The sequence below is a fragment of the Python bivittatus genome, unplaced genomic scaffold (genome assembly GCF_059951505.1).
Source record: "Python bivittatus isolate LINGU-HERP-01145 unplaced genomic scaffold, Pbiv_v1 ctg000000_np1212, whole genome shotgun sequence".
Classification (NCBI taxonomy): domain Eukaryota; kingdom Metazoa; phylum Chordata; class Lepidosauria; order Squamata; family Pythonidae; genus Python; species Python bivittatus.
This window is the reverse complement of record NW_028277028.1, coordinates 4105539-4122103: the sequence shown is the minus strand read 5'-3', so window position 1 is coordinate 4122103 and position 16565 is coordinate 4105539. Positions and strand designations below refer to the sequence as shown.

General features: G+C 39.5%; 2 protein-coding genes across 5 annotated transcripts in view; one reads left to right on the top strand and one right to left on the bottom strand.

Moving 5' to 3' along the window:
* The window catches only part of INTS10 (integrator complex subunit 10), a 50619-nt gene extending 48409 nt beyond the window's left edge, over positions 1–2210 (top strand). Inside the window, exon 21 of the transcript XR_015795183.1 lies at positions 1158–2210. The gene's annotated coding sequence lies outside the window, so the exon portion shown is untranslated. The remainder of the gene's footprint in view (positions 1–1157) is intronic.
* HGSNAT (heparan-alpha-glucosaminide N-acetyltransferase) overlaps positions 1–16565 on the bottom strand; it is a 30748-nt gene that overhangs the window by 7359 nt on the left and 6824 nt on the right. For all 4 annotated transcript variants that reach the window (XM_088135814.1, XM_007431327.4, XM_025168620.2 and 1 more), the window contains 6 exons: positions 6718–6787; positions 6265–6334; positions 3738–3847; positions 2206–2282; positions 1737–1767; positions 309–469 (listed from right to left, as the gene is read on the bottom strand). In XM_088135814.1, the coding sequence (XP_087991940.1) occupies positions 309–469; positions 1737–1767; positions 2206–2282; positions 3738–3847; positions 6265–6334; positions 6718–6787 (519 nt within the window). The remainder of the gene's footprint in view (positions 1–308; positions 470–1736; positions 1768–2205; positions 2283–3737; positions 3848–6264; positions 6335–6717; positions 6788–16565) is intronic.

Here is a 16565-nt window from a genome sequence, read left to right as displayed (position 1 = left end):
TTCTAATTCCTGAATTAAATATGAATGAATTTATACTCCAAACTACTATTGCTTCCAACGTCATTGTATTCCACTCCCTTACAGTACACAGTTTTGCTCTATGTGCCATAAGGCGGGGCAGAATACAATGACATTGGAAGCAACATGAAGGGTAAATAATACCTTTTCAAGAACTGACGTGGCTGCAACTGTTTGTACATAGTTGCACCTGCATGAATTTCAGTTTTTCCCAAAATTTTATTGTGGTATACAAACAAAGTGGTATGTTTCTTAGCCAACATGAAAAAAATAAATTTCTTAGCACTTACATGGGCCAAGGCAGTAATTTGGGTTCACAACTAGAAGTCCTATTAAAAAGAGGAGGAGACTTCTCCACAAGACTTTGCCCAGCAATTGCCATTTGGAACAACCCCGTCTCATCATGGCACTGAGAGACAGTGAAATAGAGGTGCCCATAATAAATACAAACCTAGAGAGGAAAGCAAGAGAGAAAAAAATCATATCTCATCAAGACATACACTCTGTAAGGATAAAATTAACTCCAAGAACTGAGGAGCCATAGATAAGCAGGTATGAATCTTGTGTATATAATGAAAGAAGGATAATTTGAATATTAGATAAATAGTTGAACAGATATACATGTTCCTCTCTTCCACAAATATCTACAAAGGATTCCAGAAAACTCATTCTCTGTGTTAGCATTACTAGAGAATGCAAAAGATTTGATCTATCTTTGACATTCATATACCCAGAACAAAGTAAGAACAGCAGTTCTTTTGTTGGCTCCAGAGTACAATCTATGCGTAGCAGTTAAGACCTGCTTTTCTTTATATGATCAAAGGTCAATTACACCAACATTCCATTTCTTACACTTACCGGTCATATAAGGATTAGGTAAGGGCCTCCCCTGTATCTGTTACTTTCCAAATTTTTATCCAAAAGCCCTCCTTTACCCAAACTGCTTAGCATCTAACATCCTGAAGTGTGAGCATTTATATACATTATATGTTGCTTTTGCTCTGTATTAACACCTGCTTTGAGGCTTTTGGATCAAAGTGCAGTCACAAATGAAGCAAAACAAAACATCAAATAGGAAGTTACAGTTTACAGGAATAGGTGCCATAGTCACAGCAGTGATGTGTTTCCACTTTTTGTAGTATAGGAAACAACAGAACTGCCTCAGTGAAATCCCATTACTGCCACTGGATGAAAGTTCTTTAAATCCTAAGATGGAAAAAAGTCTGAAATAGACCTCTACTAAAATACCAACTATAATAACTTATAGTTGACTTATAAATGTGTGAGAAAGTCTGTGAAAGGATGAATGCCCGGCTACCAATCTCAGATTGCCTGAGGAAAACTGCAGAAGTCAGAACATAGTACAAAGGAGAAATGGAAGCCAGCAGAAAATTATGCCAGCTCAAAGTAGTGCTCCCTGCATGCACTTCCAACCCCAACTCTGTCTCAGCAATGAAACATCTGCCTGCGATGGAATGCAGCTCAGCAGATGGACTACTCAGGAAGCCTGCGCCAGCAGAAGTAGGAAAGTACTTCAGAGCCAAAAAATAATGCCGAGGTCGCATTCGCAGCTGACTGGGGCTGAGATGAGGACAACTTCATGCATTCCTCTCCTTCCAGTTCTGATCAAACTGACAGGCAATTAAAGAGATTCCCATATGGATCTCTTTTGAATGACTTGGTTAAGTTCAACAATACTAGCAATCAACATGAATTACCATGGAAAGACAAGGTCTGCTATCGTTAAACCTATAAAGAAAAACAGAGATATTAAAGTTCATAATAATGGAGAACTACTAACAATTATTAGATAGTTAAATAAATAAAATATTTAGTCCTAAAGTATATTACTAAAAGTTTTCCATACTTTGAACTTTCTAAAATACATAATACAAGGTCATCACATTGAGAGGAAGCATTTTAGAGTGAAATAGGCTAAAAAAGAAGGTATGACAGCAGTTTTTCCAAATCTTCTGTTTCAAACTACATACAGCACTCTTTTCTCCCTTTCTCCTCATCTCCCATTGCCACTTGTCCAGCTACAAATATCTGTTTGCCATCCAAAGCATTAGTTAGAACTCTGAGATCTTAAAAACTCCCAAACTCCCAAAGCAGAACATTAAATGAGGCATGTTTGATTCTCTACAACTATTACTGTGGAGGACAAATGGATTTTGAATATCTTACCATTCCAGCTCTGATGTTTGAAGAACCAATACTTTCCCCCACCATAATTCACAAAGACCATAATTATAAGTGCCAACCTACAAAGTCAAATGGAAATCATGATCACACACTGAACACATATACTTACTAACAGACTCTAAATGCACTTATTTCACTGTTACAATGATGAAATATTGAAATAACCTGAACGAGTCTTAAATTAGTAGATTCAATCAATACTTTTATCTTTCAAATTGCGACAATACCCTGGAAGAAAATATTGCCTTTTAAACTTTACCAGATAATTTTTTATGGAGATTGGGATGGATCAACATCAAAAGGATGTTTGATGCAGAAAGTTTAGAGGATTTCATGAATGCTCTCACAAAATAGCTGCCAGAAGGATGTGATCAATCTCAAAATGCTCATTTCTTAACAGAAGTTGCTGAGGCTAAAAAATCTTTCTCAAGAATGTAAGTATACAAAGGAGATAAATTCTGAGTCCCAAATATAACTCTTCTGAACTCCTGGTTTACATACAAAATACATTTCACTTCACAGAAGACAAACTGATGAAACATTGAGGCAAATAACTTGGCTTAACAAATCTAAATTGTAGACAGAGGTAAGACCTGAACTGCAAATGCCAAATAACATTATTTGTTCCCATCCATCCAGCCCAACAAAATTCCCATTTCATACACAGAAAACTGCAGATTCTAGAGAACAGTCTTCCTCAACATGGGTTTACCAGGTATGTTGGGACTACAATTCCTTGATTGCCAGCCAATGCTGCTATGTGAATGGCATCAGGCTGGAGAAAGTTGATCAAAGAAATAGATGTATTCAAAGTAAATACACATAGTCATTAATTCCCTCAAAGAAACTAGTTTACCCTCCTCCCAAATAGGCAACATACAGTACAACCTCTTTCATGTCCCTCCCTCCACACTCTTGTGCACACATTTCAAAATGATGTGTTGACTGCAGCTATCTCCATTTTTATTCCCCACAAATGCCTTTGAAGACAACCTGGAGTGTATCAGATCTTACCTCTGCCTACAATCTAGAATTTCTCAGAAGAAAAATGCTGCAGCAGCCTCCCAATTAAAAGAAAAAGAAAATGGAAACTCCACCCTAGTCCCCAAAACAAGGGTGTGCAGAAAGTCTGATAAGTGCTAAAGGAAGTATGATGTTACTCATGGGCACCAGATTGGTGATCCCAGCCAAAAGAGCCTTAAGTCCATTGCATTTTCTTTTCTAAGAGCAAGTTCAATTGTTCAACAGACAACAGCCTAACAGGAAATCAGAACATCCAAAACCAAGGTAATGATTTCTGTTAGCTCAGGGACACATGAAGTTAATCTACAGCTGGCTCCAGTTCCTTAACACAACTAAGAAACAGGAAGTGTCCAGACTGTACCAGTTCTTACTTTTCTATTGCTCTGCTGTTACTTACAATATCACTGTCTAGGACAAGTAGGTTCCACTCTTGGTAGCCATCGAAGACATTTACAGAAAAATTGTAAGGAATTACCAGAACTATAATTTACCCTCTGAAGGTATCCAGGGAACGAAGTCTCTGTAGAGAAGAAGCAGAGTTCCATACTTCTACTGGGAGACCACCACCAATGGAACCTGTTCTGCTTGGGGATCCAAGCTCCTGAAAAATAAAGGAGACAAGGAAAGATTAGCAATGAAAACCAGTTATAAGACTCGTAAGCCTGAAAAACGACTTGTCTTTTCATAATATATTCTCTGTATGTATTTTCTTTCACATGCCATGTTCTGTATTGAACTGGATAATTCTATTTCCCCAGCATTGTGCCAATGGTCAGCATCCTGTCTTCCTTCAAACCTACCAGTTTGCTGTCTTTCTTGATTTTTAAATTCATTTTACAGTTTTTAAAATATTGTTTTTTTAATATAAAATTTAAGGGGTGTTCTTTTATATAACCTATCTGGAAAGTTGGCATGCTGCAAAACAGAATCCCAGCCTCCAGCTCAGTATTTCATTTTAAGAACACATACATCCAAAAGGAATTTTTTGAAAAGAAATTGTTGAGGGCTGCATAGCATTCCATTTTGAAACATGCCAGAAAAATGCAATCTGGTGGGTGTTAGGCAGCATTCTGATGAGGTCAGAGAAGATAGAGTACCAAGAAGAGTGTTTTGTTCATGCATTTGTATATTTTGCCATTTTTAAAGGGCTTGTGATTAGATGCTAAATGTTTCATTTGTCTGTTGTTATGGGTTTTGCCTATTTTTTTTTCTCCCTCAGTACTGTATGGTTTTTCATCTGAATTTTTTATATTTAAATGTTCTGGATATTTTATCTGGTCTTTTAAATTATATATTGTAGTTTGCATATACAGTTTACAGGTGCATTTCTAGAATGGGTATGAGTACAGATGATGGTGCGTAGGTATTTTGACTCAGTCTTTTGTGAAATGGGTACTTGCAATTATTCACTCCAAGACTAAAATTAGTTTTCTTGGGAAGACCTAGCTGCCACAGACCCCAATGGTAAATAGGAACTAACCAAACAGAACAGGTGGTAGCTTTTAAATATCTTGTAGTAATTCTTCAAGCCTCTGGAAGTTGGCAGAAACAATCTAGAGCCATCTCTGCCAAAGCCAATAATAGCATCAAGACAATCCTGGGCTTTTTTCACTCTAAGGGAGGTAGATGCACACCTGCTGCCATTAAGCTGTTGAAAGCTAAATCTACAGTATATCCTAAATGCTGTATGGCACAGAGATATGCACCTATAATGATCTAAAGCTTTGGATGCTGTTCAGTCTACATTTTTACAAGCACTCTTCCAGATTCCATGTTGTATCCCAAATGTTCTAATTCACATGGAAAGAGGAACGATCTCATTGGAGACAAGAGCCTGTATTTGCTGTCTCTCTTATTGGCTCAAACTTCTATTTTCTGCCCTGCTAATTCTTCTTGATGACTTCATGTCAAGATGGAAAGTAAAAGTCATAGCCAACCTGTATTACTGAAGCCTTTCTAGCCAGCTTTCTCTCCTGGAAACCTTTCAGACCTGCAAACTGTCCGTTCAGTCTGGTTTGTTCAGCAACTGCAGAGCCTTCTTTTTGGCCCACTTTCACGTTCTACCCTTGGCAGAACATTACCCTTGCTGTAAGAAGGCTTAAGGTGTCCTAATCTTGAATCAATGTCATGAGGAAATCCTTTTATTCTTTTATCTTAATTTCATTTTTATTTATTTTGTTTTGCCTTGTTTTGTTTACTTCTTACACATGTAAATTTTAATTAGCAGGTCTTGATGGTGGTTCTATTGCTCATCAATTGGCTTCCTTTTTGCCTCAACAGTTTGTCATCTCAGAAATAGCTATTTTATTATTAGTCCTGCCTTCCACAGCAACTATTTGGTGAGAGTGCTCCCTATATTCTTAAATGTCCAAATGAGCCCATTAACACAAACAACTTGGGCTAATCCTGTACATTCACCACTGTACCAATAGGCAATTAAGGCTGTAAATAGAATTCATATACACATTTGGTGCTCTTATAATTATATTTGGCCTCCTTACAAATCAAAACTTGTTAAAAACAAAGAATAGGTATAGCATTCTTCTCCAGCATAACTAAACAGAGGTCAGTACTAATATGACACAAGTGGTATTTAGCCAACATATTTAGGCTGAAAAAATTATATCCATTCATGCAAGTATATGCTTTACTAAACTCAGATTGACTTTTATCTTTTCTTAGCCAAAATCATGGAAGAGCTTGTGTATGTCATTTAATGTCTGAATGTCTGAAGCACTTACATGAAAAGTGACTGCAGTTGAGGTGATGTTAGGCTATCTATACATGCCTTGAAGGTTATCTGATCTGTGATGGTTTTTAGTTATTTCATGATCATAAAGCTCTCAGGTTTTAGGATCAACATGGACATGTGAGCTCATCTGAAGACAACTTTTTTGTAAAGAGAAAAATCCAGTTACCAGCCCATGTAGCTAAGCTTCCATTTATTTGTGTCAGAAAACAGCTGAGTGAACTCTTAAAAATATTTTAAATGATCATTCACACTATTAAAGAGCTTACTGAATTAATAAGTCGATCAGTTTCTCTAGGATTCATCTTTTTGTAAAGCCAATTTCTGATTGGTTCAATGCTATAGAACAGAAATAGAAAAAAATCAGATTTTATTCTTGAGTAACACAAATCCCTATATGATGCTACCCTAAGATCTTCAACCTGACTAAATCATCCTGAGAACATTGTCCCAATCAATTCCTTCAAAGGAAGCATTAATTATTTCTGGGAGCCAACTGGTAATCCTTCTACTGCTATATTGTTATAAGTTAGGGAAAGAAAGTCCCCACCAAAGGCCCTCTCCTTAGTGAACATAGAAAATACCTCTACAAATTTTGAGAAAGGCTTCTTAGAAAATCTTAATACACTGCCATATTCCTCAGTACTTAAACTGAGGGTTAACATGCAAAGGAAAAATAATGTATACTTCTGACTCACTCTCATATTAAGATATTTACTTACTTCATACAAATCTGTCCAATCATCAGAACAGTGAAAATACCCATGTAGATGAGAAATGCAAATAAAATAGCTGCATAAAGGAAAACACAATTTTAATTACTGCAAATAACAAACTATACATTCTAGGGCAGATTCTTTCATGCAACATTTTAAAAAAAATAAAAATGAAGGTCCATTTATATTTATCAGGCTTCTAACTGAAATTACCTTATTTCCAAGATTGGAAACAAAACTTTGTAAAAGCACAGAGAAGAAAAAGATGATGTTCCCATACTTAAGCACATTATCTAATGTGATCCATAAAAAATGGATTTTTTTTCACATTCTGACTGTGAAACTCCAAAACTTCTAAATTATTCACCTGTTTCAAGAAGCATTCTGAAAGGTCTTCACTGCAATAAGCATTTTATGTGGGCTTACAAGAAAAGGAATAGCTAGGGAAGAATGATGATTAGACATTACAGCATAGCAAGGTGTAGCTAGATGTACTGAAATATTTGGATTAAATACTATGCAAGCAAGATGAGAAAGGTAGGTCCAAATATAATCAAATAATATTATGTGACTTCTACACAGTACATTAAAAATAGCCCTTATGTAACTACATCTCTTACTAATATACTCTACAGCTGCTAGAAACAAAATAGTAGAGGAATGATCCAACTGAGTAAGATATTGCAGCAACAGGAATGGAAACAGTTCTAGTTGAAATAATGAGTATCAAGAATAATTGAGGAGGGGGGTGGGGGAAGCAGCTGCAATGCAATTAATGTAAGATGCAATAAATGTAACTGATATAAGATGTACCTGTAAATTGAGAAGATAGTGTGTGCTACTATAACATGCCTTTTTATATTTCTTGGGCAGATTTGGGGTTCACTTAACTATTTATTTATTTATTTATTCCCATTTCTTACTGATAGCTTTATGGAGAGGACAGATACAGTGGGGCAAAAAAGTATTTAGTCAGCCACCAATTGTGCAGGTTCTCCCACTTAAAAAGATGAGAGAGGCCTGTAATTTTCATCATAGGTATACCTCAACTATGAGAGACAAAATGGGGAAAAAAATCCAGAAAATCACATTGTCTGATTTTTAAAGAATTTATTTGCAAATCATGGTGGAAAATAAGTATTTGGTCACCTACAAACAAGCAAGATGTCTGGCTCTCACAGACCTGTAACTACTTCTTTAAGAGGCTCCTCTGTCCTCCACTCGTTACTTGTAGGAATGGCACCTGTTTGACCTTGTTATCAGTATAAAAGACACCTGTCCACGACCTCAAACAGTCACACTCCAAACTCCACTATGGCCAAGACCAAAGAGCTGTCGAAGGACACCAGAAACAAAATTGTAGACCTGCACCAGGCTGGGAAGACTGAATCTGCAATAGGCAAGCAGCTTGGTGTGAAGAAATCAACTGTGGGAGCAATAATTAGAAAATGGAAGACATACAAGACCACTGATAATCTCCCTTGATCTGGGGTTCCACACAAGATCTTACCCTGTGGGGTCAAAATGATCACAAGAATGGTGAGCAAAAATCCCAGAACCACATGGGGGGACCTAGTGAATGACCTGCAGAGAGCTGGGACCAAAGTAACAAAGGCTACCATCAGTAACACACTATGCTGCCAGGGACTCAAATCCTGCAGTGCCAGATGTGTCTCCCTGCTTAAGCCAGTACATGTCTGGGCCCGTCTGAAGTTTGCTAGAGAGCATTTGGATGATCCAGAAGAGGATTGGGAGAATGTCATATGGTCAGATGAAACCAAAGTAGAATGTTTTGGCCTAAACAAAACTTGTGTTTGGAGGAGAGAGAATGCTGAGTTGCATCCAAAGAACACCATACCTACTGTGAAGCATGGGGGTGGAAACATCACGCTTTGGGGCTGTTTTTCTGCAAAGGGACCAGGACGACTGATCCGTGTAAAGGAAAGAATGAATGGGGCCATGTATCGTGAGATTTTGAGTGAACACCTCCTTCCATCAGCAAGGGCATTGAAGATGAAACGTGGCTGGCTCTTTCAGCATGACAATGATCCCAAACACACCGCCCGGGCAACGAAAGAGTGGCTTCCTAAGAAGCATTTCAAGGTCCTGGAGTGGCCTAGCCAGTCTCCAGATCTCAACCCCATGGAAAACCTTTGGAGGGAGTTGAAAGTCCGTGTTGCCCAGCGACAGCCCCAAAACATCACTGCTCTAGAGGAGATCTGCATGGAGGAATGGGCCAAAATACCAGCAACAGTGTGTGAAAACCTTGTGAAGACTTACAGAAAACGTTTGACCTCTGTCATTGCCAACAAAGGATATATAACAAAGTATTGAGATGAACTTTTGATATTGACCAAATACTTATTTTCCACCATGATTTGCAAATAAATTCTTTAAAAATCAGACAATGTGATTTTCTGGATTTTTTTCCCCATTTTGTCTCTCATGGTTGAGGTATACCTATGATGAAAATTACAGGCCTCTCTCATCTTTTTAAGTGGGAGAACTTGCACAATTGGTGGCTGACTAAATACTTTTTTGCCCCACTATAGCTTTATGGAGAACATATGGAGAGAAGTTAGAAGTAAAACTTTTATAAGTATTCTTGAGGCTAGTGCTTGCATGAAAGAATAGTAAAGACAAGCTTTATTTAGGAAAAAAATGGTGTTAGGAAAGCCTGAGTTATTTAAATCTTTCTATAGCTATTACAGAATGTGAGAGGGATATTGAAAATCTAGTACAAAGAAGACTGAACTGAGAGAGGTGATAAAAACCCTGAGAATATTAGCCTAACCTATATGAGGCACCTTCCAGAGATGTGCAAGGTTAAGTCTTTTAGACATGGAAAGGAAATAAAAGCCTAGAGACCCTCTGCTAACTACAGGTAATCCTCATTTAGCAACCACAACTGGGACTGGCAACTTGGTCATTTAGCAAAGTGGCTGCTAAGTGAAAAATCACATGACCATGACTGTACTTCAGCTTTCCTTTGCTTTACAGTGTCAGAAGGATATGATCCCAAATAGCCGGGTGAGCCCAAACAGCGGGGAAGGTTTCCAGAACTTGACCCACAAGGAAGCTGAGTAAAAAAGCAAATCTTATAGCCTTTCTTCCCCACTCTCCTGCTCTTTGGAATGCTCACTTAAGTGCTGGGATAATTAACAAGAAGAGAATTAATGTTTGTATTTAAATTCATTGGAGAGGAAGGCATTACAAGAGAGTCAGCAGGCACACAATGGGGGATACACATTGAAAGGAATGTGCTAATGCCAGCTGTTTGCCAAGCCAGTTCCTTAGGAGGTAACAAAAGCCTTTAGTGTGAAACTGATTAGGGTCCTGTCAGTGTCAGGCAGCAGCAAGCAGGTGGGAGGGTTCGAATCAACTAATTAAGGCCACAGAGTTGAGTTTAACTTGTGCTTAGCACTTTTTAGGGAGGCAACGTGCTGCAAAAAAGCAGCTCAGGAAGAGATAGCTTGTTTAGACAATCTCTGCTCTGCAAGGGGGGGAAGAAAAACAAACAGCCCAGGCAACATGTACTGACTGACTGTAAGGGTGAACACATGATTGAGAGAGAGAGATGCTGCAAAGGTTGTAAATGCGAGCATTGGTTGCAAAGTTATTTTTTCATCTCTGTCCTAACTATGAATGGTTGCTGTCTGAGGCAGTCGCTAAATGAGGACTACCTGTATCTCTACATCTATTGCCCCTAGTGGTCAGTAGGGTTATAGGTGCAAAAAGCTGGTACATGCAAAGTTGAATTCCCCTTCTCAATGGCTACTGCACCAGTCCCTGATTCCTTCTGCTTCACATTTCTATACTGCTGCAATCAGAAAGATCAGCCACTTTCTTAATCAACTGACATACTTCAACATTATCTTAATTTTATACAACATTTCTGCTCTTGAAACTGCATGTTAATTGTTGGAATTGCAGATTTTGAGCCTAGTTGCACACTTATTTTTATTTTTAAAAAAGACTTACAACATCAGAAAATAGATCTACAATCTTCGGTAATCCTGGTGAGCAAGGAATTTCAGTGACCAGTCTACCAAGACTAATAGGCCTGACCATAAGAAACTGACATGCTAAGTTTATCCCTAATTTTTCAGTGAAGAAACCTGGGAAATAGAATCCTCTTTCTGTCTATGTCTCAAATCCTTAAGAACAGAAATCTTATGGAAGTTATTCAAATCCTAAAATACTGTTTGACATCAGACACAGGCTGGATGAAGAAAAACAAGAGATACATAATCCAAATTACTAGAACTTCATGTTAATTGCTAGATCAAGGAATTGCCAAATGTCTTGATTGAAATGTTCAAGGGAAAAGGAGGATAGAAATCTAAAAAATAAATGAATATTGTTCCTGGTCTTCTTCAACTGTGAAATACACAGACTCTGTCCTCTAAGTAATACACAAGAGACTTGAATATATTCACACAGTCATTCTGTATAATACATGAGAAAATACCCACTTGTGGCTGCTATATGGTCTCAGTTATGAAGTCCTTATACTGAATTGTTGCTACAATCAATTTCAATTCCACCCTTACATAACAGAGAGAAGACTATCCTAGGCAAGTGTTGGATAAAGTCACTCAGATTCACTTGGACTTGGACTCTAGCTGTACAGGTCCCATAGCACTGCCTGAGGCACAGTCCTGACTGATGATCTGGAAGGAGTTTGAACCTGTTAGTCCTGATCGAGTGGACAGGGTTGTTTGAGCTGTGAGTTTAGCCACCTGTGTTTTAGATCCATGTGGTGGTTAATTCGTCCTTGTGAGAGGGGGTGGCTCCATTTGTCTTTGAACAGGCAGTTGTCTGCCCTCTCCTCAAGAATCCCTCACTAGACAATTTTCAACCTCTCCTTTTTATAGAAGGTGGTTGGAGAAGGTGGTTGGCCTGCAGCTCCGAAGGACCCTGGGGGAAGTGGATTATTTGTACCCTTTTCAGTCAGAATCCAGACTTGTTATAGCACTCAGATGGCATTAATCATGCTTTCAATAACCTTTGGTGGGGGTGGGATAGGGGTAGTGCATTCATCCTGGCCCTCTTTTATCTCAGTGGCTTTTGATATCATCAGTCACAGTATCCTTCTGGACTGGCTCAAGGGCTGAGAGTAGGGGCATGATGTTGCGGTGGTTGTCCTTTCTCCAGGGCCTGTTGCAGTTGGTGTTGATGGTGGGGATAGGTTCAGCCCAAGTCCCTGCTTTGTGTGGTTCTTCAGGGCTCTATTCTCTCCCTGCTCCTGTTTATTAACTACATGAAGTTGCTGGGTGAAGTCATCCATCTACATGGGATAAGATATCATCAGTATACTGATGATACTCAACTATGTATCTTTGCCTTGGGTTGCCCAAGTGGTGCCACCAGGGTTCATTCCCAGTGTCTGGAGGCTGTTGGAATCTGCACGGGGAAAACAGGCTTGAGCTTCGGTTTAGGGCCCCCTGGATCAAGAGACCTTCCATCTGTACTTCTAAATAAGAGTCACACTCTCCCAGAGAATTAGTACACAATATGGGGGTCCTCTTGGACTCACGGTTCTAGTTCATGAGCAGAAGGACCACTGCAGGCCCAACTTCTGTGCCAACTGTATCCTTTTCTGGATCGGGAGCCCCTACTTTCAGTGGCTCATGCCTTACCCACCTCCTGTTTCCATTACTGTAATGTGTTCTATGTGGGGCCACCCTTAAAGAGCATTTGGAAGCTGCAACTTGCCAGAATGCAGTGGTGTGGGCAATTTTGAGTATTTTATAATACACACATATAACACTGGTGTAATAGTGTTCCAATCCATCCAGATTTAAAATTACTGTTTCTGTAGAGCTTGTAAAATCTTGTTCTGCCATCCTGGGTACTGGCTAGACTTCCCAATTTTGTGCCATCTGCAAATCTGATAAACAGTCCATTATACAGGTCATTAATAAGAATAATACTGGTCCAAAGAGGGATCACTGCAGAGTCCCACTAGTTAGTGCTCTAGGCAACTTAACATAGAGCTCATTAATGCTGACTTTCTGAATGGAGTTAGCCAGCTAATTGTGGACCTACCTTACTGTAATGCCATCAAGCCAGCTTGTTAGTGAGAGTATTATGTGGAACCTTGTCAAAAGCTCTGCTGAAATCAAGGTAAATTATATCCACATAATTCCCCTTGTCCACTAAAGTAGCTGCCCCATCAAAGAAAGAGACAAGATTTGTCTCATGTGATCTATTTTTGACAAAGCCATGTTGTCTCTTAACAATCACAGCTTTGTTTTCAAGATGCTTACAAATGTTCACCTTGTAACCGGCTCTAACACCTTTTCAAAGATTCATGTTAGGCTCACTAATCAATAATAAGTGGGATCCTCTTTCTTCAACAGTGGGACTTCTGCTCTTCTCCAGTCCTCTGGCACCTCCCTAGTTCTCCAGGACTCCTCAAAGATAATTGGCAGAGGTCCTGACAGAGGTCCTTCAGTTTTCTAGGGTGTGTTTTACCAGAGCAACTGAGGGTATTCAAATGAGCTAGAAATTAGCTTTACAGGTAGTCCCTGTAAGTCCCTGGTTAATGACTCTTGTTTAGCAACCGTATGAAGTTGCAACAGTGCTGAACCAGTGGTACTTATGACTGGTCCTCAAATTCCAGCTGTCACAGCACCCCAGTGGTCACATGATCGTGATCCAGGCACTTTGCAACTGGCTCACATGATGGTTGCAGTGTCCTGCAGTCATGTGTTCACCATTTGCTAACTTCCCTGCCGGTTTCCTACCAGCAAAGCTCTAGGGGAAGCTGGCAGGGAAGGTCACAAGTCACTCTGGTAAATCACTTTGGCTGCTTTTTTTCCCAGGTGCCTCACTACAGAGCACAGAGCACAGCACCCCTCCCCCTGCACTCCGTAGTACCTGCCTGGCCATGCTCATGCCATAGCACCCCCTCCCCTGCCCAACCGCACTTGTGCTGCCCCACAGCACCCCTCCCCCATCCACACATTCGTATGGCACCATAGCACCCCTCCCCAGCCTGCACATGCTCATGCTGCAGCACCCCACCATCCAGCCTCACTCCGTAGCACTCACCCACCCGCCAGCCTGCTTGTGAGCCACCCGGGACTCGCAACTTCCTGTTGGCTTCCCCACTGACTTTGCTTTCCCCAGTCACTAACAAGGCAGGAAATCACAAGTCACAGTCATGTGAGGCCCTCACTTAACAACCCACAATCCTCGCTTAATGACAGCAACCAGGACTGCCAGGATTACTGCTGCTATGCGATGTGGTCACATTACATTGCACTTGATGACTGCATTGCTCAGCAACAGAAATTCTGGCCCCAAATACCATCTTAAGCAAGGACTACCTGTACTACATCCTTACTGACCTGTATTCTCTCTTGTTGTGTTTGCTCCTGGTTTGTGCTATTCAAATCACCGTTTCTTTCAGTGTAAAGACAGAGCAAAATAGAGACTCAAAATGAGTTCCTTTGATTTTCTTGATTATGTTAAAATTTCTCCATCATTACCAGCAGTCCTTCATTACCTCTCCGCTTTTCTCCTTGCTACTCACATATTTGAAGTAACTCTTACTACTGAATTTTGCCCTTCTTGCTAGACTCATTGCAGCCTAGAAAGGCAGAAAATGAGTCTAGCAAGAGACGCAAAATTCAGTAAGAAGCGTTATTTCAAATATGTGAGCAGCAAGGAGAAAAGTTTGTTTGCCATATCTTTCTTATTATTCCCTTAGTTTAAGAGGGGCCCTTCAGACAGTCACTCATGCTCCAGTCACCGTGCAGCTTGACTACTATAACACACTCTACATGGGATTGCCCTTGAAGACCGCCCAGAAACTTCAACTGGTCCAGAATGCAGCAGCGTGAGCAGTAACGAACATGCCTCAGTATGCCTATGTAACACCTCTGCTTTGCAAGCTGCTCTAAATGCCAGTTTGGTTCTAGCTGCAATTCAAGGCGCTGGTTATTACCTATGAAGCCCTATATGGCATAGGGCATGGTTACTCGAAGGACCACCTGTTTTCCGTAACATCTGTCCGGCCAATTCAATCCTGCAGGGTTGGCACACTCCAGCTTCCCTTGATTAAGCAATATTGGGACCCCAGAAGTGTACCTTCTGTATAGCAGCACCTGCCCTCTGGAACAAGATTCCCCTCCCCCGCAAAATCTGGATGGCCCCTACTCTGCTGTGGTTTAGAAGAGCTATGAAGATCTGGCTCTTCATCCAGACCTTTATCAAGGGGGAGACCCCCCACTTCATTAAGTTTGCCATCTTTTATCGTTTGTTTTACTGATTTTGTTGTAATTCTTTTGATTGTTGTGAGCCGCCCAGTTGTTGAGAGTTGGGCGCCATACAAATTTAATAAATGATGATTTAAAGTAAGTCTTCCTAAAACCTATGATTTCTATTTGACTGATTTTTACCAAACTAGTTTGTATCAGTAGCATAACCCAAAAACTTTTTTGACCTTAGCCAGAATTAGGTAGAATTAGTCTTCTACCAAATGTCTGAGTAGTTGACATTTCCCATCACACCACTTCATGGTTTTTAGAGGCTTCAGTTACATGCTTTAATAAATCATCATCTATTTCTTCTGATTAGTTTAGTGATATGAAGCAAATTCCTAGTAAATTAGCCTTCTGCTAGGCTGTCATTTTATCTTAACCCAGATGCTTTCAAAACTTGTGTTACCTTCAGGTAACTTCTGTATAGGCAACTATTTCTGATATACAATGCTACACTTCCTCTTCTCTGATATTGCCCGTTCCTCTGAAACAAAGTGTATCCATCAAGATATGTGTGTCTAAGTGTACAAAACTTTTTTTAAAGGAAAAACTATGATTACAGAAAAATTATCAGAAATTATCAAGTAATCACCTTTTTCTCATTGATATACGACAGTCAGAACTGAAAAAATAAGAGCTCCATCATTTGCTCATTTTTCATTAAAAATGACAATACATTGCAATACATTGTGTGTAAGAAAAGCCACAGATTCTACTAGCCCTCTGGATAGTCTTTCTGCATTCAAGCTGGAGGTACTACTTTACTTCAAACTAGGTTCCATTCCTCCTAGGAGGTATTCAGAAGGTCCTATTGAAGGACTGGAAATGATATTTTGAGATCCTGCAGTTTTCCATGTTATCTCCCATACTTTTTATTATCTGCGTGAAATCATCCTAAAACTGGGGCTGAAGGGATATCCATAGATAGAGGATACTGCATACATAGTATTCTGAATCAGTGCCTGGATGAGGGTCAATCATATAAGACTGAATTGATTGGCCTTCATCTAGGCACTGATTAAGAATACTATCTCCAAGTGTTTGGTTTGCCCAGTTCAGTCTATTCTGAAGAGAGATACATTTCTATAAAAGATCAAGAAATAATTTGGGAGTGCTCATTCATCCAACAACATAATCAAAGGCACAGCTAGTCCTAATGGCTTGAAATAGATGTCATCAGCTTTGTTTGATATGCTAGCAAGAATCCTACCTAACAAAAGTAGCCTGTCTGTAACTATAATACATTGTACACAGTGCAACATAATCTGGAAACTATAATTAATCTTTAGTTAATAAGGCTGAATGACTCAAAACACTAGTGCCATGTCAGCAAAATTGGCTTCTAATCTGGTACTCAGATCCAGAGGTCATTTTCAGAGGCCTTTCTAAGTGACACCCAGAGAATATTTTAAACAATTTTATATCTGTTGGACACAAAACTTTAAGAGGAAATATAAAAATGCCTGTAATAATTAAACAGCTAAATATACATCCACAGCATTTTCTTCCAGTACCAGCTGTCAACCACATACTGCTTTGAGGTAGGAAGGGAGTAGGGGGAAAGATTTTTACCTTTCCAAT